Consider the following 26,884-nt stretch of genomic DNA (forward strand, 5'->3'; position numbering starts at 1 on the left):
GGCTGCCTCGAGCAATTTTTATGTGAAGAAAAGAAGAACCGCTAATAACCAAGCACATTTATCCAATAAAAATCGGATGGGTCACCAGGCAGGAATCTCTACCCTCCACCAAGTGAAGCCAGCTGGGCTTTTGACTGGCCAGGCAGATCTTGGCCGGGGAACGGGAAAAGCTGACAGGAAGCTGTTCAGAAAACAAGAATACAGGTCACGTCAGTGACTATCTCTGAAAATGTCAAGGGAACGTGGCCTGGTTACTTGGCGGAGCTGGGGACATGGTGGTCCCAGGAGCCTGAGGTGTCAGAGGGATGGTTTGGGGCTTGTCCAAGAAACAACTATGAATGAGCAGGCTGGAACTACTGGGGGGGCGGGGAGAGGGGACAAGAAAAGGCAAATGATTCCTTGTGAAAATGATGATGCTTTCAAGTTATTTCCCAAAGTGGGGAAGGCCAAGTTTTCAGGCAAAACAGTTTGAAGAGATCTCTTCTGCTTGCAGGTGGGTGAGCAAGAGAATCCTCTATCTAACAGGAAAGATCCTCCGCCGCGGGAAACTCATTCAACCACAGAGGAAACCGTCCTCTTCAAATCCCTGCATTCCAAGGAATGACAAAGATCACTGGAGTAGAAGCAGAGCTGCCTGTTTGGGTGTAACTCTTTTGGCATAAAATAGCACTTAGATGATAAAATTAAAAAAATATGCCATTAATTATCACTTGTCTAACGCACATTATTCATTTTGTGATTCATCTGATCTCTAAATAACAGCGATGCACACAGTTCATCAGGTAACCCGTGGGATGTGGAGGTTTCTACATTTTTGGGGAACAGGTGTGCCTACCCCAGCTGGTCTTGGTTTAAGGCGGGGCAGAATCTGCCTCTACAGGAGAAGTTCCTCCTTTTCATTGATAACTAACCCAAAGACTGGCCTGACAGTTCCAGCCTTGGATTCAAGGAAGCTGGTGGGGGAAGGTGAGGAGAACAGCCTGGGGACGTCTCTCTGCACATGGAAAATACATACCAGAGCTGAGGGAAGAGGGGGAGAGAAAGGACGGTGTGTAGAGGAGGCCCTCCAAAATAATATTAATAGCCACTCATAGTGCTAAATATGGAAATAAGATAACAAAGAAGGAGCTCATTTAGTCTTCACAATCTTTTTGAGGAGGGTTGTACAGATGAGAAAACCGACGCAGAAAGAACTAAAGCACTTGCCTCCTCCTCCTCCAAATCACTATCTCCTTTACTCTGCACATTAGTTTTCTCCAGAACTTGTCAATATCTGACATGTTAGAGACTGATTTACCTCCTGTCTCCACTAGAATACAAAAATCAGTGAGAGCAGAAACTCTGATTTTTTATCACGGTATCTTTAGCACTCAGAATAACACCTGGCTCATAGTAAGTGCTCAAACGATATTTGTTGAATGATTGTTGACTGAATAAGCAAAACATAAGTAAAATTTTAGAGATTCTCTCTGAAGGCAAGTTTCCCCCGGATTTCATCTGAGAGCAGCTGAATCAAATTCAGGAGGAGCCAACAGTGCTTCAGAGAAACAACTCTGTCTGGACGCAGGCCTTGTTTATCCTCTGAATTCCAGGGACTGTTCTCTCGCCTCTTACTGGCCACTAAGATGGGAGAGGACGGTTGACTCTGGCAGAATTTGAAGGCATTTGGCATGCACACATCTTTTAGGTCACCAGAAATAACTTGGAAAGGCATGTGTGTGTTAAGCAGAAAGGACGAGAAAAATTCGTTTTATTTATGAAGCTACTGGGCGGTGAGTTATTTTTCAGGGGTGGGGACCACTTCAGCAGGGAGAAGTCCAAGGTTGGGTTCCTCCACTGCTGGAATCACCCTCTGCCCCCCTAGCCTTCTTTCAGTCTTAACAAGCCCTCCATCCCTACCCTACTGGTCTGAAGAAAGCATTCGTCTAGTAGTTTTTAATTTGGGGGAATTACTACAGTATCTGATGTCCCTAACGGGATGTCCCCTGATTACTTTCTCAGCATTTGTTTACTTTCTCCTTAAAAATCACTCTCTTCCAGAAAGGTGGTGGCATGATGCCAACTTTATTGGTTGATGTGAGAGGAGTGGGTGACTTTTATTTCTGCAGTCTTTTATAAGGACCCACTGAACTACCTCTGTTCTTAGAGAAAGGTCACCCCACTTTTTTCCACCATAGGGAGTGGGGGCATGGGCATGTCCAGGGCCAAGGACTGGCACCAGCCAGTCTATGCTGGTGCTGGGATTAAAACCGAGGCTCTCTTGCTTTCCATGCCAGTGTCTGAGCTATCTTTCTCATTGCCTCAGCCATTAGCTATGGGTTGTGTTTTGTCTCTTCTCAGAATCTCACTTATGAGTCACCTTTCAAAGAAGATTCTGAACATTGAAAGGCTGGTCTCCATGCTGTCACTAATCTACAGTGAGAACCTTCCACACTCTTCTACCTTACCGAGGCAGCCCAGCCCCATCTGAAGGCAGTTGCCCATGACTTCGACATCACAGACTCATAGGCCTTGTGTCAGTTAACTGTTGCTGAATAAATCAGCCAAAACTCAGTGGCTTAAAACAACCACAATGTATTATTTCTCATGGATCTGTGGGTTGACTGTGCAGTTTTTCTGTTGGTCTTTCCTGGACTCACTCATGAGGCTGCATTCAACTGATTGGTGGCCCAGGCACTGGGCTTGGCTAGGACAGCTGGGCTTCTCTCTCCAATAATCTCATCCTCAAGGAGGTCAGACTGGGCTTTTGTACATGGCAGCTGGGTTCTGAGAGGATGAGATGGGAAGCTGCAAGGCCTTGTGGTTTGGGTTTGGAAGTCACTTCTACCACATTCTATTGGCCAAATCAAGTCAGAGGGTGAAGGTCAGCCTAGATTCAAGGACTCCACCTCTTAATGGAAGGCATGGCAAAGATTCTTTGGCCATATTTAATCTACCACAGGCTTACAGGCAGGAGATATAAAAGAATGAAGCAGGCCACTTGGGAGAAGACAGGGACTAGAGAGCATCATCTGTTACCAAGTAACATCCGGGTTTAGTGTGGCCAAATCTTCTAACTTTTCAAAAGAAGCTGGAAATCTAAATTTTTAAAAATATAATAGACTATTTTTTAAAGCATAAAAATTGCTCAAAATGACTTACAGTTTCCATATATCTCTCCCCACTCCCTAAATTCCCCCTATTATTAACATCTTTCATTAGTGTGGCACATTTGTTATAAATGGTGAACCAGTATCAATACATTATTATTAACCGAAGTCCACAGTTTACATTAGGATTCACTCTTTGTGTTCTATGAGTTTTGACAAATACATAATGTCTTGTACCTACTATTCTGGTGTCATACAGAATAGTACCATTGCCTGAAAAATGCCCTGTGCTCCACTATTCATCCCTCCTGCCCACTAATCTTTTTACTGACTCTATAGTTTTGCCTTTTCCAGAATGTCACATAGTTGGTATCATACCATATTGTAGTCTTTTCAGAGTGGCTTCTTTCACTTAGTAATATGCATTTAAGGTTCATTCATGTCTTTCCATGATTTGATAGCTTATTTCTTTTTATCACTGAAAAAAATTCCATTGTCTGGATGTCCCACAGTTTGTTTATCTACTCACCTACTGAAGAACAGCTTGGTTGCTTCCAAGTTTTTGCAATAAAGAATAAAGCTGCTATAAACACTTGTGGGCAGGTTTTTGTGTGGACATAAGTAGTTTTCATATCATCTGGGTAAACATCTATGAGTGCGAGTGCTGGATCGTGTTGTATAGCAAATGTTTAGCCTGTAAGAAACTGCCAATTTGTCTTTCAAAGTAGGTGTCTCATTCTCATTCCCACCAGCAATGCAGGAGAGTTCCTGTTGCTCCACATCCTCATCAGCACTCGGTGTCAGTGTTTTGGATTTTAGCCACTCTAATAGGTATGTAGTCATATCTCATTGTGTTAATTTTCAATTCCCTAATGACCTAAGATGTTGAGCATCCTTTCAAATGCTTTTTTGCATCTGTATGTCTTCTTTGGTGAGGTGTCTGTCCAGATCTTTTGTCCAGTTTTTAATTGGGTTGTTTATTTACTATTGAATTTTAAGAGCTGTTTGTATATTTTAGATACTAGTCCTTTATCAGATATGTGTTTTGCAAATATTTTCTCTTCGACTTGTGACTTGGCTTTTTACTTTCTTAATGGTGTCTTTTGCAGAGCAGACTTTTTTTAATGTATATGAAGTCCAACTTACCAATTTTTTCTTCCATGGATCATGTTTTTGATGTATCTAAATAGTCTTTGCCAAACCCAAGGTCACCAAGATTTTTTCTCATGTTGTCTTCTAGAAATTTTACAGTTTTGCATTTTACATTTAGGTTCATGATCTATTTTGAGTTAATATTTGTAAAAGGTAGAAGGTCTGTGTCTAGATTCTTTTTTGCAGGGGGAGGAAGAGTGGCCTTGAGCTAACATCTGATAGCAATCTTCCTCTTTCTCTTGAGGAAGATTGTCACTGAGCTAACATCTGTGCCCATCTTCCTCTACTTTATGTGGGATGCCGCCACAGCATGGCTTGATGAGCGGTGCTAGGTCTGCACCTGGGAAGTGAACCCATGAACCCCAGTGGAGCATGCGAACTTCACCACCACACCACCAGGCTGGGCCCATCTAGATTCATTTTTTTGCATGTGGATGTCTAGTTGTTCCAGCATGAAATCTGGATTTTTCTGTAAAGTATCTTGATTTTAAAGGTTGGTTCAATATTTTTTTTTTGGTGGTAGTGGTGGGGAGGAACTAAGCTCCTCCTCCCCCAACACACATGTCTGTAGGCTGTTTTTCTCCATCTTGGATTATCTCTGCCTCTCTCATCCCCCTTATCTGGAATGCTCTTCATCCCCATATAATCTCACCTCTGCCCATCTCACAATTTGTCTACTTCACCTTTCCCAATACTCTGGTGCATGCACTCAACAGATATTCAGTTAATAGCTGCCAAACTGTAAATGCACTTATGAGCTATAAGTCCCACTTAGCACTGCCATATACCACTGTCTTTCCTCCTTAGCCAGACTGTAAACTCTTGGAGAGGCCAGGAATCCTCCTTTTTCTAATTTATCCCAGGTAGCTTAGCATAGACCTGAGCACAAAATAGGTCAGCAGTACTTGCCACAATTTTAGACTAGCTGGACTTTGGTCCTGGCTTACCAAGTGTCCTTTGATCTTCAGGAGAGATGGCTACTTCAGGAAGTCTTGCTTAGGACCTGCCAAAGATTTAAACCCTGCAGCCTTACCCCGGCACAGCTATAATGGTGGCATCTCTAATTTTGATGCCTGATACAGCATTATGCCCCCACAAACAAGAGGGCCCTGATCTCCTTGGAGAATTAGAGAAGATTTACCAATGAGATAGCAAAGTATGGTCTCTGAAGTACCAAAGGGTGCTGAGTCACAAACATGTTTCTTTCATTATGATTGTTATGTGGTCATAATGATCATTTTAGTCATTATGAAAATAATGAAAAACAAATGAATGAAATAAAAAGAACAGACAGTTTTCTGGTGACTGGTTCCCTACCTTACACCTAATTAATATTCATGCTATGGTAATCCCCCACCCCCGACTTTGTTTTTTGTTTTCATCTGTGTCATTAAGAGTTCCCATTCAAGGTCTCTGTGCACTTCAAAGTAGACAATAATGGAGGGAATGAAAGGGTCCAGAACTGAGGTTGAGACCCAAGTGGTCTTGGTTCATTGCGACTGAGCCCAATCACAGAGGCATAGCGTCCCAACAGACTTCTCAGAGTTCATTTACTCAAGGAAAGTACTGCGACTCTGCTTGCCAGGACCACCAAGCTTCCGTCTCTGGCTCACCCAGGAAAATCCCAGGCAGAAAAAACTGGGGAGGCACAAACTGGGGAACAACATCTCACTGTCCTGGGTTTCAGAAACGGTCGGTGAACCTACTGCAGGGCTTCAGGGCCTCTGGCGTGGCCCTCATTCAGGATCATGGAACACTCTGGTGTCAGCGCTGGCATCAGCACTGCTTCCACCTCAAGAACAGCCTTCCTTGAGCTCAAGACTCACAGGCATCAGTCAGATATTCATTCAGCTTGGAAGGACAGCAGTCTTGTTGGAAACACACCCACACTCCTACCTCCAAGCCTCTTTCAAAGGCAAACAAGTAAAACTGTTCCTGGCATCACCCTGCTTTCCCTGGGAGAGTCCCCCAAATCTTCAGCAGGCAGGGGACAGTCACCATGAATAGCACGAAGGGGGCAGAGTGACTCCCGGTGTTTCATGTAGAACAAACCACATCTAGACAAGTGAAAACTAAAAAATCCCAAGTGCCTGCTCCAGGACCTGTTTAAAAGACATACCCCCCTTTTTCACTTAGCTGCCAAAGCAGCCTCTTTGGACACACTGTACTCAGTGGTGACTCAGGAGGCTCCCAGCTCCCAGCCGCTGAAAACAAAGATTAAAAACCACTAGTTGGTACTGCTGGCTAGAATCAGGGATGTGAAGCAACTTGGGCTAGATATTCAACTTTGCTCACGCTGAGCAACAAATAACTTCCGCAACTGCTGGGTACAGAGGTTCAAACAAAATGGAAAAAAAAGACAACCAAGCTAGAATCTCCTTAAAGTTGAGGGAGGCGGGTCTGGGAGTGCCTGAGAGAGCACAGGGCAAGGGGCAGAGACTCTGCAGGCAAGTCTGGCCATGGAGACAGAGGAGAATCACTGCCCATATGCTGTCAGGGTCAATTATTCTGAGCTCTTGAGGCACTGGTCTATTTCTTGGTGAACAAACACATTATCTACCAATCAACAGGTAAGAAGCAAACTTCCTGAATATCAAGGCAGGATTTAAAGATGCCAGCAACGAAACAGAGACCTGATTTTCCTGATGTACAATTTCATCTTACACTATTGTTGCGTTTTCAGCATAAGGACCTCTAAGTCCATTTTAGAGTTCTTTTTCCTTCCAAGCCTTAATATCCCTTAGTTTCTTCTAAGGCAAAAATTTCTGGACCCATTTTGCAGATCTGTAAATATCTTAAAGAGATAGAATGGCAGGGTGTGTTCATGCATCACGGCATGGAGAGGGGCAGGAAAAGCTCTGACATCCTGGTGTCTCACCAAATGAAACAACCGCTCTGAGGCAACCTGCTGCTGACCCTCGAGCTCTTTTCACCAGAGAAAGGCCAAGTCAACGCTGCTTTTCCTGAGTCTTACACAGCTGCAGCTTGGGAGTCCAGCTGTTCTGGTCACAGCCTCACATTCTTTCTGGAAAGGCTCTAGCAGACAAGATTTATGGAGTGGTCTGAAGAAGCATGCTAAGCAGTGTGGGATGAAACCACAAGGGAGAACTCTTCTGGCCCTAGCAGAGTAGATCATTTCAGTGGAGGACTGGACAAGCAGCCCCAAAACTGCCTGTCTCGGCAACAAGTGCTCAATACCCAAGAAGGAAGCAATAGAAGTTCTTCTCTTTTAGAGTCTCTGGTATGCGAACAGTCATGCTACGGTTTGAGGGTCTGAAGACCCAAAGGGCTACTGGGGGCTCTTCTTTCTGGAAGTGGACACAGAGGTGGCACTGAAAATTCTCAACAAGTCAGGGAGAAGGGAAACTGAGACAACATGAATGAGTGAAACAGACTTGGCTACTGATCTGCTGAGCTACTGCAGTGCCTGGATGTTTGTAAAACCAAAAGAAATTGCTTTTCATGCCCAGCAGCCAACACAGGCAACAGCCATCACCAAAGCCATCTCAGCAGGATGGTAAATCAAAGATCACCAAGGCCAAGAAGCAGCATGTTTAAGAATAATGATTCCTCTTGGAGACAATGATGCTTAAAAAAATCTCTAACAAAACAGCCAAGCTCCAAGTTTAGGGAGAAGGTTTAGATCATGTTCATGGGGCAATGCTCTAAGTCAGAAGGGACCAGAGAGCAAATTCTGGGTGAAACGGCTGACCAAGGGCCTACTGTAGCAGGCCACTGGACATCATACTTACAGTGAGTTGGGCCGGGTGGGTTTGAGCACATCCAGGTCTGGGTCACTGGAGTTCATGTTGGGCTGTAAACTGCTGCTGGAATTGAGGATGCTGTTTGCATTTGATGAGACGACAGATTCTAAACTGGAGTTGATGATGCTGTTTCTTTGTTCCTCTGAGGGGAAAAAAAAAAGGCCATAAGCCCCATATTAATATTATTTCATAGGGATAGTCTGTTCATACACATATAAAAATTTTAACATATTAAGACCAGATTGAGATCTCTGATCCCAATGAAGCTAAGAAAAGGACAGAGAAAAGGAGAAGAATTACAAGTGGGAAAGGAATAGTCAAAGGGGAACAGGCGACTTGAAACTTTAGAGCAAAACCTCTTCCTCAGCTTGACAGGATGTACCTGTCCTTTAATACAACCAGCCTTTTTCCTAAGAGTGGCCCTATCACTGCACTATAAATTGTGTCTTCTTTTGACTGTCAGATGGTCAGAACAGAGAGCAGCCTTCATAGCCCCCTTACAGTCAACCAGATCCTCTTGGTTTCCGTGACACTAGACTTTTATTTTAAAACTCCTGCCCTCAATATTGTCTTAATTGCTCAGGCCATGTCCTACCTCCAATTCTATCACACCTCACCATAAAATGTCTACTATTTGGTCATCAACTTCCTTATAACTCTGCAGTCTAAATTCCTCACTGGGCCCCAGACGTACCCTTCTGGGTTGCCTCTAGCTCCGTGTATTTGATGTTTAGCTTCGAGATAGTTCTTTGATAAATAGATCTGTAAGGGCGACAGAGTAGCCTGCATCTAAAACAAACTGGGTCCACAGTCCAAACAGTCATTAATGCTTGGAGAATATTACTAAACCAGGATGGAGAAAACCTGAGTTCTCCTGGCTCTGTGGCCTAAGGCAATTTCTCATTCACTCTCTGTTTCTGGGTTAACACGTCTATAAAATGGGAGAATGAGAACTGCCTTGCACAGCTTGAGGAGCTGTCATGAGGATCAAGTGGGATCATATGGAAGAACGCGTTTTGTAAACTTCAGAACATTGCTCAAAGAAAAGAACTTTCTGTTTCTTTCCATCTTTAAAAACTTGGAACCACGTGCTGAAGAAAACACTTTGGGGATAATTTGGCTAAATGGCATAGGCACAACTGCTGTAGCAAAATATTAGAGACTTGGAATATCATTTTTGTCTCACATTCGTTACAAATACACCATGTTGAAATCAACTGACCTTTTGGTAATCAATTCACTTATCAAGAAACACTGTGTCTGCGTTAATCCTCACTGGGCCTTTGTGAAATGAGCCAAAGGTGTACTATATGCCTAAGAAGACAGACTGGGCTCACTGACATAGTGGTTCAGAGGTCGACATCTGAACTCCGGTCTCCTTAGGTAATAAAGAGGGTGACGTCACAATAAAAAAAATACTTTTCCCCTTGTACCAGCCATGTACGTAAAAATTGATTATGCTTATGAAATGATGTTACAGTAATCGTCACAATAAATACACACACACCAAAAGCCCCTAATATCTTAGCAAATTCTCAATGCCCTGTTTAACAAAGAAGAGTTAAGAAGTCCCTGAGGCTACTGGGAGATTCCTGAACTCTAAGTAGATTTTGAAAAATGTAGATTATTAAATTGATTCCCGAGATGGAGAACTACTCATATTTCAAGAGCTTAAGTTCCAAACAGAAACAGCAACAAAGAAACAGAAACCAAAAGAGTTACATTGAGCCAAGGGGTAGGAGGACTAACAGGGCCCACAAACGGGAACTTGCTACTGGGAAGAAAAACAACTCGAAAATCACATAATTAGGGGATCATTGAGGGAATGGATACGCCACTTATCAGTATGAATCAGAATGAATCAGTAAAAGTAAAATTTTCCTTTGCACGAAATACTCCTATCAAGATTCCTGAAAGACTGTGAGGAGCCCAGGACTACTGTACAAAAACGGGGAGTAAAAATGACACTTCTTTGGGGCTCAGTGGAGACATTTTCTGCTTCACATGGGAAGAGAGATGTGTAGTTTTATTAACTCTAGTTTGAGGCCAAGTTTGCATGACATAATTCTCTGAATTCAAGGAAATAACAGAGGATAATTATAGCTCACATTTCTCTGGTGATTGTATTTACTTGTCCATGAGAGGGTTATGATTCTCTATATTAAAAACAATACCTTGCTAAAAGTGTATTAGTTTTTCTAAAATATTATTGAGACATTTTCTTCTGCCTTACTATCCATTAGAAAAAGAGAGTATGTGAGATGAAAACTTCTTCAATTTTCATTTATTCAAGAAATGTTTATTGAGTACCTACTGAGTACCAAACACAGTCCCCAGACAGTTAGCAGACCCCTGCACTAATTTCTTGGTATTTTATTCAGATGTACACTAGAGTATTTATTATCTCGCACACATTTATTTGGTCATATGTCCACCTTCTTCGGTAGACTATAAGCAACCTAAGATTGGACATTTGACAGATAAAACTTGGAAATCACAACTGAAAAAACATTATATAAAGATGCTGTGCTTTATAAAATATTTCATCAGAATCCTACTGTTCATAAAAAGATTCAATTCTAAAAACTGGACTTAGGTAAAATTTTTAAGAATGTATCTACTGTTCCAGTATTATAGACTGAGTTTCTCTACGAGCTAACAAAGAAGGCTGCAGCATATGGAAAATGATATTTGTCTGAAGTAAGCTCACAAAAGAATGAGGATGGGGTGGAAAATGAAAACTCAACCCTCTCTGGACTAGAAAAGTCAATGAAATAAAACAGGTGGCTACACCCAGATTGAGCTTCAGGATTCCTCGTATTTCCTTTACTGGAGGACACAAGAATTCTTTTTTTAAGAAATAAATTGTTTTTAAGATTCTACTTTGACTTCTATTTAAATATCTAGGATCTTTCACATATGGTACAACCCATAACAAAACAAAACAACAAAAGCAAATGATCGGGGAAAGGAGTTCTTTGTCCAAGAAGAAAACATAAAAAATTTAATCTTAAGATTTCATAGTTTTGCAGCCAAGAAAGCCAAATCTGCATGCTAAGAGCAGCCTCCTTACTGGTATCCCTCGATGGACCTAAAAGGAAATTTGGAAACCTGGCACTGTCTGACTATAAGACCAGTTTTATTTGACATGAGAACTCAGATAATGAGACTGAGAACTTCTAAGTTGAAATGCTGACAATCCTTACTAAGGGTGAGTAGGAAGGTGCGGATTATTCCAGAGAAGGGGTAGAGAGTAAAAACAACAGCAAATCAGATGTCTTAGTGGTTATGGCAAAGTGTACCAAGACGAATTCTAAAGTATTTGGAGTTAAGAATTAAAGAGAAAATGATTCAGTAATGTCACTCAACACAGGAGGATTTTTTGTCAGGTGGGCAAATGAGTCCTTGCTCCTGACAGAAAAACATAATGAGAACAGGCAGCCTAAAAGACTTAAAAAAAAAAAAAATGAAATTAACCAAATCATTCAAATACCAGAGCTGGACTTCTCTGAGTCACTGATGATTCAAACTTGCTCTGGCATCCCCATCAGCCAGTATAAGGGGGACTGATGGCAATTACACTGCTGCAGAAAAACAATTATAGGCTAGTGGACTGAAAAAGAAAAACAATAACCAGATATGAGTCAAAGCAACAAGATCACAGAGAACAATTTCTATGACCAACAGAGAAAGAATGCCCACAATTCAGGAGTATTCCTAAACTGGCTGAAGTTAGTGAGAAGGGTTGCCTTCCTCAAACATGTTTGTCAACAAGAATCAGTCTTCTTAGTCACAGGAAATAAGAGCCCAGAAACAATGAAATGATAAAATAAAGTAAGTCTCCAAACAAATATAAACATGTATGGGTAATGCGTTGGACAATTTCATGAACCTATGTTCTATGAGGAGTGACAAACTGGATGTGGACAAGGTCCTTAAGAATGCAAATGACTCAAGGGCAGGGGCACGTGTGCCCACACAGAACACATCAAGCATCCATGACCAGTGACCTGGCAGGGCAGCGTCAGCTCATACATTACTGGTGCCTACCCCGTGTGGAGGATACATCAAAGCTCCACGAATGGTTATAAGATAAATAATAAATATAAGGCAACAATAAACAATCAAAATGTATTCTGCTAGCACAGAAAGAGGCAGTTTTCGTTATTAAATTTTTCAGGTGCTTCAGACAGGGACCGCTAATGTCCTTGAAACCAAAGTACTGGTTATAGTGGGCAGAGTGTCTGTTTTTTGTACAAATCAGAAGCGGAAAAACATGAGTATGCAACCAAATCACTGCAACTAAAAAAAGAAAGCCACAGAAGAATTTTGGTGATATTGTACTTGTTCTGGTGGTTGCCATGGAAATCTGGGAGCTAAGAGACTTCACTGTCCATATTTACCAAGTGACTCCTGCTCACTCTAATGACAACCCCACCCCCTATGAGAGGTAGGGTCTCTGTTTATCATGGAACCCAGAGGCGAGGCCAGGAGCGCACACACAGAGCCAAGCCAAATTCACACGTCCTGGCAGGCCTGAACACGCCTGGCTCCCTGACTACACAGAGCTGAAGGGTAAATACGAAACACAGGCTGTCGGCGTCACTTTGGGGGAGGTTTCCCACCACGCATGGAAGGAAGTCTGTCAGAATACAGGCTCACGTCTCATTTTTCTATGATGTCTGAGACTAGCTGTCAAAAAGAAGAGGGAAGGTGACTGTTCTTTAAAAGCAGCTCCTGATGCCTCACAGAGCCCAAAGGAGGGAACTCTCTCTCCACATGATCAGACAGGGAGAAAAGGGAATTACCAGAAAGACCAAGTTATGCAAAGACACAGGCTTTACGCAAAAAATATTAAGGCAAAAAGCAAAATACCCAGAGGCTTTCCTGTGCAGTGGTGGGGAGAGAGGTGTACCTTCTCCTGCTGGTTAAAGTTTTGCAATGAGGTCTGTCACGTATCATCTTGACAAGATAGGATGACAATAGCATGGCAGCTTAATGAATTTTGCAATAAAAAATGATGAGTATACAGCACTTTCTGAGTTTACCATCTCTGGGAAACACCCAAGTACATGGGAAGCTTAGAATCAGATTTTCTGAAGCAATTTTTCTTCCCCTGTAGCTTTTGCTCCTGATAATAGTGGCATGCCAAGCCACATAAAATCTGAGGTGGTCTGATTTCATGCTGTCCCAGTGTCAGTTCCTATGATAAAAATTATCTTAAAAAGCAGTTTGAGCAATGTGTTTGGGCACATAAAGACAGTCTGGGGAATGTTTAAAAAATAATCTTAAAAAGCAGTTTGGGCAATGATGGACCAAACAGTGAGCTGATAAGTGAAAAATCTGGTCAATCTGTTGTTTCGACCATAGGACACGTACATGATATTACAGCTTTTGGCAGGTTGTCTTCAGCAAAACAACAACTGATCTTGGTCCTGTGTGGACTGACTGACTGACTTTTCTCCCCGTGGTGCTCATAATAACCCCTTTCTTTGCAAAGGGAAAGAATGTCAATAAAACTGGATTTCATGAGAGAATGGGGAAGTCATTGTGGCTGCCCCAGGATTGAGCTGATTCATGGGAATGAGACATGGAGACACAGTGGGGAAGCCCACCCCTGAAACAACACCATTTCAAACACCACGGTGTAGGAATGAGCCTCTAGTTAACGGCTGAATAGGGAGTTGAATGATGGGAGTTAAATGGATACTCTTCTACTGACAGCGTAGCCCTCCTGTCTGCCTGAGAACTTACTTTTGAGAAGGGACATTTTCCCTTTAATCTATGATCCCCAACATCTGAGGGAGTCCACATATAGACTGCTTACACTACTGCTCAGTAGAAAGAGGAAAATTATATATTTACTTATGTTTGTGACTCACTGCAAAATGGGCTTCAGATAGTGAAATAGTATGATTAGGGAGTTTTCTTTTTAATAACATAAAAATCAGTCAATACGTAATAAATATGCCTTCCTCTCCAATTTAGAAAGTACAGAAAAGCATACAAATATCCTATATGTAGATTGGTGTGTAAACGTCCACTCGTTTTGCTATACATTAAAATACACACATATACATTTTTCTTTTAACAAAGTGGGATAACATCATACCTAATGTTGAGTTACCTGCTTTGTTCACTTAGTGATAATGCCAGAGATATGAGCCTGTAATATGCTTGTTTTCCTTTAATGATCTATCTTGAACTTTTTCCTTGCCATTAGCTTTCTTTCCACAGACTCGTTTTTTTAATGGCCACATTAACTATGCGGTTTTCAGTCACACATGGTAACCACACATAATTAAGCCAAGAGCCACATTACACCTTACAGTCCGTGTGACAATAGGAATCCATGTGGATAAACATGTCGTCTGCCAAAACAAACAGGTGTGCCCAGAGCGCCCAGGATCTGCAGAGGCAACCTGAGAAAAGGCACAGGCTGCAGCTTTGACTGCTCAGAGAAAGACATTATGTAAGCCTTTGAATAGCATGAATTCCCAGCTATTTTTCAACAAGGAAGACACAGTTGAGAGTGTATGCGCTGAATCTCACCCTCTCACTGGGCCTGTCTGGGAGAGGGTCCAGGATGAATTAACTGAACTAAAAGAATTAATCGGAGCTCTAATCCCAGCAGCTAGTTAACATGATCCATGTAAAACAAAGCCCAAGGATCCATTCCCACCCCACCAACGCTGGACAACATCCCCGGGCTGCTGCTGTCTTTGCACTCAAGCATCAAATGGGCTCTCTCTGGGGCCAGGGTGACTCTGTATTACCCTCACGTGTGGGCCTCTCCTTTGGAACCTGCAGGCTCCAGAGGCAGAACGATTTCTTAGTCAAATGTAAAGTAAAACTGCAGCCTGATGATAATCATCATAATCGTAGCTAACATTTATTAGGTGCTTACTATGTTCTAGACCCAGTGTCAAGTACTTTACATGCACTGGCTCACTTCATCATGGTAAATATCCTCCAAGGAAGCTATTATTAGTGATCGATTTTACAGATGAGCAAAGGGAGGTTCAGGAAAGGAAAGTAATGCACTCCAGGCCTCGGAGCCAGCAGGTGATAGAGATGGCCTTGGAACATGCATCTGGCCGCAGGGCCCTGCTGTCAACTGCCATGCCAGGCTGTCCCAAACCCTGACAGAGAGCCAAAGAGACGTTCTGGTAATGAGAGAAGACAAGCAACCTTGATTGTCTCCCCCTGCCCAAGCCAATGCTTCGCTAACTGTAGCTGGCACCAGCATCATCAGGGTGCTTTTAAAAATACCGATACCTGAGCTCCAGCCAAGACCTCCTGATTCAGAGCATAGCAGGGAGGGGACCAGGCATCTGTAATTTTAATGAGCTCCTTACATGCTTCTAATACACACCCAAGTCTAAGAACCACTGTGCCAAGAAACACATTTCAACACCTTGGTATAAGTGCTAAAAATCTGAGACAAAATAAGTGGTAAATGTCACCTTTCAACCTCTTGGAAGAAATCTAAAAGGTACAAGACCTAAGACCTGGTTGCTCGTTCCCTCTTGTCCTTCTGGCTCTACCTTTTACAGTTGTCTGGAAAAAGTACAGCTTGTGTGTCAGTACCTTTCACCCAGATACACTAGTCCGATTCTGCTGTATGATGTATCTGTGTGGAAACGTGGAGATTAAACAGTCGTCTCCTTCGCCACCATTCTTCTGGCAGCACAGTTGAAAAGCTTTGTTCCATCTGTTCTGAGGTGGTCACAAATGAGCGTGACTGCCCTGGCTCAGCAGAGTAAAGCTTCTGCTGAATGCACGCTGCTCTCTGTGAGCCGCTGCAGATCTGGAGGGGCTGCTGCCCGCCAGTGCGCATCCTGAGGAACCCATTCAATATGGTTCAACTGTCCCCACGACAGCATGGAAACTGGGACAGATGGCTTTTATTGCTTTGTAACTCAGCCTAGCAAGGTTTTCACTTCTGTGGCACAAGAACTGACAGAGGCACCCTTTTGGAGACAACACTGCTTAACCTCTCTAGCCTCAGTATACCTGTCTGTAAAATGTGGATGAGACCCTACCTCAAGGGATGATTGTCAACTGTGAGGATGAGATGAGCTAATAATGGGCTCAGCAGGCTGCTTGCTATGTTAGCTGAGCTATAATTATTTTTATTGTTGTTGTTGATGTTGTTGAATGAGGCTCAAAATCTAGCTTGGTCTCAAGGTTCTTTATCAATTGCATCTATTTATCCTCCCACAGCAGCTCCTCAGCTCTTTACAGGCAGATCCCTAGCTTAATGAAAGCTTAAGCTCTAGGTTCATAAGTGGAACTGGAAACATTTTCCCTTGGAAATAATTAGGTTTGCAGGCCAGGTCACAAAAGCCAACCCTAACAGAACCACATCTCCTCTAGAACAATCTTGCAAGTTGAAATTGGAAGGCAGAATAATGACTGGTTAACAGTAAGTATAGCTTTGAGGTCAGAATGACTGGGTTCAAATTTACTACTTTGTTGCTGTGTGACCCTGAGTTTATTATTTAATAATTATTATTTAATGATTAATAATTATTTAAATTTTATTTCCCTCCAAGTGTAAAATAGGGACAGTACTTGTGTCATACAATTGTAAAGATTAAATGAGATGCTGCTACGCACAGTGCCTAGCATGAGAAAGCGCTTGATAAATTATATGGCCATATATATTAAACATATATAAATAAAAAATCAATTTCTATGGGAAAATGTTTTCCAAGTTCAATTTGGGAACATATCTTTCTACAGTCTTCTCCTGAGTTTTACAGACAAAAGCTACCCTTTGATATTTACAGAAAGACTCTCTTCTACGCTTCGTCTGTTAGGCATCATAGACTACCCTACTGTCCTTTGGGCCAGACTGTGACTCTCATTTCCTTTGGCATCCTTCTCAGAATTCCCCCTTTTAGAAAATATTTCTTCACTAGCTACTGACAAGTCGGGTATCTAGTCCCCTCCTCATGACAATATTTAGTGGTTTCCTAATGATTTGCATTTGTTGCTATGACACTTCCTAAATCCCCCATTTCTCTATTTCCTTCGTTCTCTTCCACAAAGTTGTAATTTCAGAGACTACTCCCATTTCATTCCTAGCCCCAATTCCACCACACACTATCTACGAGGAGCCACACGCTGCCTCGTAACTGACCAAAGACCCTACCCAGCAGAGTATAAGAAAGCATCCAGCCCCTCATTCTGGAAAGAGACCACTGTCATCATAACGACAGCTTTACCTTTAGGGAAAAAGAAAGAGCCACCTGGCAAAGACTCCACTACTATCCATGGATTAAAGAAAAAGAGTCTTATGGAGGTGCGTGGGCACACAACTGGTCTACTTACACAGAAGGAAAAACTCCTTCTGGAAAATAAAAAACATATCCATGAGCATCAACTAATATGTCAGATACTTCCATGACAATCTGAGGCCAAGAGTGTTGGCACAGATTCACGTCTGCAAGAAAAGAATGCGCTCCAACTTCTGCACAGAGCAGGGGACACTGCAGAGAGGTGGGAGAAAAATGTGTGCTGACAACCAACACCAGGGACCTCTCAAAAAGAGGCACCCATGTGAGCTACTCTGGGAGTTTCAGGCCCATTACACCTCTCCACTGGGGACTGAAGAGAGGGCTGACCAATGAAAATATTACACTGCAAGTACATCAGTGAGGAGAAAATGCAGAAGTGAACTCAAAAGAGATCAGGCAGACAGACAAAAGCAGAAATGAGGCTCTGAAAAACGTCATATGCCAAGATTGAAGGTAGAGGAGAGGAATGTGGACATGTGCTTGTGTGTGTGTGTATGTGTCCACACAAGCATGATCCCTCTAACAAGGTATTTGCTCTGAGGCAAGAACGTAAAGAGAGGGAAGGTCACATCAACCCTGGACAGGTATCACAAAGAACCAAAAGTGCACAGCATAAAATTGACAGATTGACAGTGAGTGTCCACCATGATATAAACAGCCAGCTGACAATCTCTGAACCCAATTCTAGTTGAGTGGACAAAGGAAACTTGAATTTGTATATTTACGTTAAGAGGAAAGACCTAAGTCAGTCAAAAATTCAGAGCAAGGGGCTGGCCCCGTGGCCGAGTGGTTAAGTTCGCGCACTCCGCTGCAGGCAGCCCAGTGTTTCGTTGGTTCGAATCCTGGGCGCGGACATGGCACTGCTCATCAAACCACGCTGAGGCAGCGTCCCACATGCCACAACTAGAAGGACGCACAACAAAGAATATACAACTATGTACTGGGGGGCTTTGGGGAGAAAAAGGAAAAAATAAAATCTTTAAAAAAAAAAAATTCAGAGCAAGGTCTGTGGACGCCACACTGTGGTACACATTCCACAGGCAGGACACAAGACAATTTGAATGTGGATGAACATTCTTTATCTTAATGGGTAGATATTTATTTTAATGTGTATTAGTGAACAGTAAAAGGAGACCATCAAACTCATGTTTTTAGAGGTTTTACTGAGTAGGAGTAGGCCATGTAAAGAAGTGAGTTTCTTTAAAATAGATTTTAAAAAATGTATTAAACAAACCACAGAGCATGAGTTATGTGGTTGTGGCCCAAAGAGTGAATGAAGGTGTATGTATGTGATTCAAGTTTGGGAAGTACTGAGCTAGGTATGGGAAGAGGCCTTTAACTGAAAAACATCATTATATGGAAATATAGGACTTTTTTCCCAAAAATTCCCTGCGGGGTCTTTACCTGTAGTTTAATTCTAAAGGTAAATGCAGCAAAGTGCTTTGATAGACAAAGGGATGAAGGTGTATGAAAACTTTATTGAGCACCATCAAGTGCTCATCCGACAGTGATGCGTGGCTGGATGACAACCTAGGAGGGGGGAGTGCGGGCAGAACCTTCCAACTGGCCGTCTTCCTCACAGCATCAATTCACCCACCCCTCCTCTGGTGCTTTCTAAGCCAGCTTGGATATCATTCTAGTTTCCCAGAAAAAAAGTGGTTTCCAAAACACACTATAAGAAGTGTATGTATATACACACACCTATATACTTTTCAATGAAAATGTTTCTTCTCTGAGAAAGGGGAGAAAGCTAAGCACCCCACAAACATCCGAGCATATGGAGATTCCAGTCCTGTTTCCAGGGGACATTTCCTAACACTCAGAGGAGAGATATATTGCTTCCTGTCTTGCATCCTTTGGTCCACCGTCCATAGATGGGGCCACGGGAGCTTGTTCTGCGACTGAGGCGGGTCTGCTCTCACACGTCCTTCACTTTCATCCTCTGCCTGTGTGATAAGATTTATCTTGGGTAAAGATCTAATTGATTTTCTCTGAATCTCCATCTTCTTTCTTACATGCTCCCAGAGTACGCTTTAAGATCTGTTCCAAAGCTGCTTCTGATTCAATCTAACTGCAAACTCCGCACTATTTTAAGCTTAGAGGAATTTACCAATGCTGTCTGATCTGTCCTGATCTGCACTGTACGGTGCTTGGCACAGAACATGGAAGTGACTGTGGATCTCTTGGAAACCTGAGAGGCATCTCGCCCCACAGCCTGATGCCTTGTTTGTGGCAGATGTGAGTGAGGCCAGGCCTGTTCCAAGGGTTCCCTGTGCACTTGGAGGGGCCCAGGCTGTGTGCAGACCCAAGCCAGATATTGAAGAAACACAGGCTATCATTCGAAGGGAAGCCAATCCCAGCACGAGGTCAAAGCCCGAAAAGTGTGCGTATCTGTTGACCTAGGAATTCTTCCACGAATTTCTCTTAAGGAAATTATCATGAATATGAGCAGATTTAGCTACAAAGATGATAACAGTAGCTTTGCTTATAAAAGCAAAATATCTGAAACAACCCAAATGGTGCTAAATACACCAAAGTGCAGCCACACTGTGGGATACTATGAAATCCTTAAATGCAGTCATGTTCTGGGGGCAGGAAGATTTGTTTTCAGGAGGAATGATAAGGAAGGCCATTACTTCTGAATTACAAGCGGATAAAAAAACATTTTTTGTAACAAAGAAATAGAAAGATGCCAATCTGGATAGGGAACCTCTCCTCTTCAAGGCAAAGTGGGACATTATTCTGCTTTGTGCCTTTATTGTACCTCAGAGAGATCAGTAGTAGAGGTAGTAATGGTAATAATAATAATAACAATAACAATATCACACGCCCCCCTCCACAGCGTTTACTGAGCACCTAACTCTGCAACAGGCACTGTTTGAAGTGCTTTAAACTCACAACAACCTGGTGAGGTAGAAACTCTTACATTCCTATTTTCCAGAAGAGCAGACTGAGGCCCTGAGACATGGGATAACTTGCCCACGTCACACACAGCCTGTGAGCAGCAGAGGCAGGATTCTCACCCAGGCAATCTGGTGCCGGTGTGTGCTTCTGACCACTCCATCCTCCCGCCTCTCTGAATGCATCCCATTGGCTTACTATTATCTATTCACCGTCTATTTCCCTTACTCAGTCCTGAGCTCTTTAAAGATAAGGGCCATGTTTATATTCCCAGTCCCTGGCAGACGCTGTGTAAAAGTTGGTTGGTGAACGAACTAGCCTTGGTACCTGCGTGTGATTAAACAGTGACTAATAACAATAGCAGCAGCTCTCAGCTTTTGCCATGTTGGCCTTTGCCATGGCCAGGCCTTGGGCCAGATGCTTAAATGCACAATTTCATTTAATCCTCACAACTTCCCTATGAAAGAGGCACTATTATCCTTACCTTACAGACGAGCAAACTGAGGCTGACAGAAGGGGAAAAGTGGGCCCGTGTGTTGCTCGGGGCACAAGAACCCAGTCTGACTGACTTCAGGCAGAGCTGGGGCCCTCGACTCCTACAACACACTACTCAACTCTCGGATTACAAAAGCCAAACAAGACTGGATATTTTAGGGCCCAGTGACTTGATCACTGCAAAGAACTCAGAAATCCTGAGATGGAAAAAAGATTTGAGGGGCAGGCCCCATGGCCGAGTGGCTAAGTTCACACGCTCCACTTTGCTGGCCCAGGGTTTCGCTGGTTGGGATCCTGGGCGTGGACATGGCACTGCTCAGCAGGCCATACTGAGGCGGTGTCCCACATAGCACAACCAGAGGACCTGCAACTAGAATATACAACTATGTACTGGGGGGCTTTGGGGAGAAGAAAGAGAAAATAAGAAGATTGGCACCTGAGCTAACATCTGTTGCTAATCTTTAAAGATTTTATTTTTCCTTTTTCTCCCCAAAGCCCCCAAGCACGTAGTTGCATATTTTTAATTGTGGGTCCTTTCTAGTTGTGGCATGTGGGATGCCGCCTCAGCATGGCCTGATGAGCGGTGCCATGTCCACAGACAGAATCTGAACCGGCGAAACCCTGGGCCGCCGCAGCACGCAAACTTAACCACTCAGCCACGGGGCCAGTCCCTGTTGCCAATCTTTAAAAAAAGATTTGATACAATATTAGTGATAACACTGCTAGTTGGAACAAGAGGGGGAAGGTATTATTCTCTAATTAATTCATTAATTAATTTCACATAATGATTAAGTGCCTACCCCACACCAGGCCCTGGGAGAGGTGGAATAGACGGATGAGCAAAACAAGGTCCTGCCCTCACAGAGTCACATTCTAGCGGGGTATGTGACTTGCCCTAATAAGCATTTAATTACAAACTGAGAAAAAGAGAGGAAGGTTCTTTGGGAGCCCCTAACAAAAGAGGGCCAGAAGAAGTGCTGCCTGAGCTGAGCTCTCATTGTGCAGCAGGAGGAGAGGTGGCTCAGCTGTTTGCCCACAGGAAACCTGGAAAGAGAGTCCTGAACAGTGGGTGGCCCTTGCCCTTCATTCTCAGCAATACTGCTTCCTGGCCTGTCGGGGTTCCTCAGCCATGGAGCCTGGGAGGGCAGAAGGATACACAGTCCTTAAGGACACAAGGGGCAGCGGCACACAGAGAGAGGCTGGAGGTGTGCGTGCTGAGCAGCCAGGAGGTGGGACGGACGCCCCTCCAGGGCCACGCTGGCCCTGAGCAGCGGGACTCACGTTTTTCTGTGGACTGCACGGCGTGGAAGAGCGTCAGGGGCCTCTCACTGCAGGACGGGGGCTTGGAGTCACTGCTCTTCTTCCGAGATAGGTGCAGCTGGGCATTGGTGAGAGGCGTATCAGGCACGGTGTTAAATATCTGCAAGTAAAGTTTCATGAAAAGATTATACACTACCATGAACTGGGGAGAAAGCACAGGCCCGAACCAGTAACTGAAAGCTTGGTGGTATCTACGAATCAGCAAGAAAAAGACATGAAAAGACCACCAGCGTTTATTTGCTCAGGACTTTATTTTAAATATCTCTAGGAACTGGCATTAAGCATCCTCCTTCGGAAGCGTGTCCTGGAGTGTGGTAACCATTCACTTCCATTTCTAACCCCTTCTGCTATAATTTCCACTGAGCTTCTTTTTGTTGTTCTCTCCAGGGGAAATGGAAAGCAGCTGTGCTAAATATAAGTCATTGTCTGTTACAGGACTTAAAGTATTTTGACCACCTTTGTCCCGAAACAATTAATCAAAATCATTTTACTTTTCCTCAATGGTTCTAGTTCCCCAATTCTTAGCAATTGCTTCACAACTTTCTCAGAATGTGAAATATGCATTTAAATGCACCAAATGCATTTAACACTATAAATTTAATGCAATTAAATGCATTAAAACATCCCACAAAGCAGCACAGAGCAGGGCACCATTTCCCAGGCCTCAATCATCCTCAGATGGAGTATCCTTTTTAGTTCAGCAGCTGTGTTATCTTTGATGCTGAGTGCTCTTTTTCTTATTTAAAATGGAGAAAAAAGGTAGTTTCCTCCACTTGATGATAAAAGTAACATATAAATACTACAGACAATTTGGAAAATGTAGAAAAACATCGAGAAGAAAACAAAAAGCTCTCTCAATTCCACTATTTAGAGATAACCACTGTTAACATTTGAGTTTTATTTTCTTATGAACTTTTTTCTTTGAAGCTTTTATTAAAAAAAAAAAGTCCAGGGTAAAAAATGAGAAGAAATGATAGACAAAAATCATGACAACTCTCATCTTTCTGTCTACAGATACAAGTATGGCAGAACTATTAAAATGGCTACCACTTGCATGTTGCTTACCATGATTGCAGTAGCCACCGTTCAATGGTGGCTCCCTAGGGACCAGTCACTGCATGTGTTTACATGTAGCTCACTCAGTTCTCAGTGACCTTGAGCAACAGGTACTGTCCTCACCATGTATAATGAAGAACTGAGGCAGAGTGGTGAAGCTGCCACATTATAGATATAATTACAGAAGATAACATAGAAACCTATGTCCTTAGATTTTCATGATTCCTTTTTAAATTCATATATAATAACAACACTAATTCATTCAATCAAGAAAGATCTTTTGAGAAAAAGTAGAGCTTTTAGAAAGAGGGCAAGCTAAAGAGTCTATCAACTCAATATAGACTGTTATATGCATAGTATATTAAACAGGATCCTCATGGTAACCACAAATCAGAAACCTATAACAAGCAGGAAAAAAAGTAAGACAAAAGAAATCAAACATATTACTAAAGATATCCATCAAACCACAAGGGAAGAGAGCAAGAGAAATAGAAAGGAACAGAGAAGAACTACTAAAACACCCGGGGGAAAAAAAAGGGTCAAAATGGCAATAAATACATATTTATCAATAGCTACTTGAAATGTCAATGGACTAAATGCACCAATCAAATGCCATAGGGTGGCCAACTGGATAAAAAAACAAGACCCATGTATATGCTGCGTACAAGAGACACACTTCCGACCTACAGACACTCATAAACTGAAAGTGAAAGTATGGAAAAAGATATTCCATGCAAATGGCAAAGAAAAGAAAGCGGGGGTAGCAATACTTATATCAGACAAAATAGACTTTAAAACAAAAACTGTAATAACAGACAAAGATGGGCACTACATAATGATAAAGGGAACAATCCAACATGAAAATATAACACTTGTAAATATCTATGCACCTAACATAGGAGCACCTAAATATATAAAGCAATTATTAACAGACATAAGAGGAGAAATAGACAGTAACACAATAATAGTAGGGGACTTTAACACTCCACTTACACCAATGGATAGATCATCCAAACAGAAGATCAATAAGGAAACATTGGCCTTAAAGGACACATTAGACCAGATGGACTTAGTAGATATATACAGAACATTTCATCCAAAATCCACAGAATACACATTCTTTTCAAATGCCCACGGAACGTTCTCCAGGACTGAGCACATATTAGGCCACAAAACAAGTCTCAATAAATTTAAGAAGATTGAAATAATACCATGCATCTTTACTGACCACAAAGGTATGAAACTGGAAATCAACTACAGAAAGAGAACCAGAAAAGCCACAAAAATGTGGAGATTGAACAAAACGCAACTGAACAATGACTGGGTCAATGAAGAAAGCAAAGAAGAAATAAAAAAATTCCTGGAGACAATGAAAATGAAAACATGACATGCCAAAATCTGTGGGATACAGCAAAAGCGGTTCTAAGAGGGAAGTTTATCGCAATTCAGGCCTACCTCAACAAAGAAGAAAAATCCCAAATAGACAATCTAAAAGTGCACCTACAAGTACTGGAAAAGAACAATAAACAAAGCCCCAAATCAGCAGAAGGAAGGAAATAATAAAAATCAGAGCAGAAATAAACGAAATAGAGACTAAAAAAAAAATAGAAAAAATTAATGCAACCAAGAGCTGGTTTTTGAAAAGATAAACAAAATTGACAAACCTTTAGCTAGACTCACCAAGAAAAAAAGAGAGAAGGCTCAAATGAATAAAATCAGAAATGAAAGAGGAGAGATTACAACGGACACCTCAGAAATACAAAAGATAATAAGAGAATACTATGAAAAGATATACACCAACAAATTGGATAATCTAGAAGAAATGGATAAATTCTTAGAAACATACAACCTTCCAAAACTGGACCAAGAAGATGTAGAAAATCTGAATAGATCGATCACCGGTAAGGAGATCAAAACAGCAATCACAAACCTCCCAAAAACTATGGTTCAACATCCGCAAATCAATCAACGTGATACACCACATCAACAAACTGAGGAATAAAAACCACATGATCATCTCAATAGATGCAGAGAAGGCATTTGACAAGATCCAACAGCCATTTATGATAAAAACTCTGAACAAAATGGGCATAGAAGGAAACTACCTCAACATAATAAAGGCCATATATGAGAAACCCATAGCCAACATCATACTCAATGGGCAAAAACTGAATGCTATCCCCCTGAAAACAGGAACGAGACAAGGATGCCCTCTATCACCACTCTTATTTAACATAGTACTGGAGGTCCTGGCCAGAGCAATCAGGCAAGAAAAAGGAATAAAAGGAATCCAAATAGGGAGGGAAGAAGTGAAACTCTCTCTGTTTGCAGACAACATGATCTTATATATAGAAAACCCCAAAGAATCCATTGGAAAACTGTTAGAAGTAATCAACAACTACAGCAAAGTTGCAGGGTATAAAATCAATTTGCATAAATCAGTAGCATTTCTATACTCCAGTAATGAACCAACAGAAAAAGAACTCAAGAACACAATACCATTCACAATCGCAACAAAAAGAATAAAATACCTTGGGGTAAATTTAACTAAGGAAGTGAAGGACCTATATAATGAAAATTATAAGGCCTTTCTGAGAGAATTGGATGACGACATAAGGAGATGGAAAGATATTCCATGTATATGGATTGGAAGAATAAACATAGTTAAAATGTCCGTTCTACCTAAAGTAATCTACAGATTCAATGCCATCCCAATCAGAATCCCAATGACATTCTTTACAGAATTAGAACAAAGAATCCTAAAACTCATATGGGGCAACAAAAGACCCCGAATTTCTAAAGCAATCCTGAGAAAAAAGAACAAAATGGGAGGCATCACAATCCCTGACTTCAAAACATACTACAAAGCTACAGTAATCAAAACAGCATGGTACTGGTACAAAAACAGGTGCACAGATCAATGGAACAGAATTGAAAGCCCAGAAATAAAACCACACATCTATGGACAGCTTATCTTTGACAAAGGAGCTGAGGGCATACAATGGAGAAAAGAAAGTCTTTTCAACAAATGGTGCTGGGAAAACTGGAAAGCCACGTGGAAAAGAAGGAAAATTGACCATTCCTTTTCACCATTCACCAAAATAAACTCAAAATGGATCAAAGACCTAAAGGTGAGACCTGAAACCATAAGGCTTCTGGAAGAAAACGTAGGCAGTACACTCTTTGACATCAGTATTAACAGGATCTTTTCGGACACCATGCCTTCTCAGAGAAAGGAAACAATAGAAAGAATAAACAAATGGGACTTCATCAGACTAAAGAGCTTCTTCAAGGTAAATGAAAACAGGATTGAAACAAAAAAACAACCCACTAACTGGGAAAAAATATTTGCAAGTCATATATCTGACAAAGGCTTAATATCCTTAATATATAAAGAACTCTCGCAACTCAACCACAAAACATCAAACAACCCAATCAAAAAATGGGCTGGAGACATGAACAGACATTTCTCCAAAGAAGATATACTGATGGCCAATAGGCACATGAAAAGATGCTCATCATCGCTGATCATCAGGGAAATGCAAATCAAAACTACACTAAGATATCACCTTACACCCATTAGAATGACAAACATATCTAAAACTAATAGTAACAAATGTTGGAGAGGTTGTGGAGAAAAAGGAACCCTCGTACACTGCTGGTGGGAATGCAAACTGGTGCAGCCACTATGGAAAACAGTATGGAGATTCCTCAAAAAACTAAAAATAGAACTACCATATGATCCAGCCATCCCACTACTGGGTATTTATCCAAAGAGCCTGAAGTCAGCAATCCCAAAAGT

The 26,884-nt window shown here is 42.0% G+C and overlaps 1 protein-coding gene across 3 annotated transcripts in view; it reads right to left on the reverse strand.

The window, feature by feature from the left end:
* ARHGAP26 (Rho GTPase activating protein 26) overlaps positions 1-26,884 on the reverse strand; it is a 417,310-nt gene that overhangs the window by 68,694 nt on the left and 321,732 nt on the right. For all 3 annotated transcript variants that reach the window (XM_014850273.3, XM_014850275.3, XM_014850274.3), the window contains exons 19-20: positions 21,988-22,126; positions 7,994-8,147 (exon numbers count right to left, since the gene is read on the reverse strand). In XM_014850273.3, the coding sequence (XP_014705759.1) occupies positions 7,994-8,147; positions 21,988-22,126 (293 nt within the window). The remainder of the gene's footprint in view (positions 1-7,993; positions 8,148-21,987; positions 22,127-26,884) is intronic.

This window comes from Equus asinus, chromosome 9 (genome assembly GCF_041296235.1).
Source record: "Equus asinus isolate D_3611 breed Donkey chromosome 9, EquAss-T2T_v2, whole genome shotgun sequence".
Taxonomy (NCBI): Eukaryota; Metazoa; Chordata; class Mammalia; order Perissodactyla; family Equidae; genus Equus; species Equus asinus.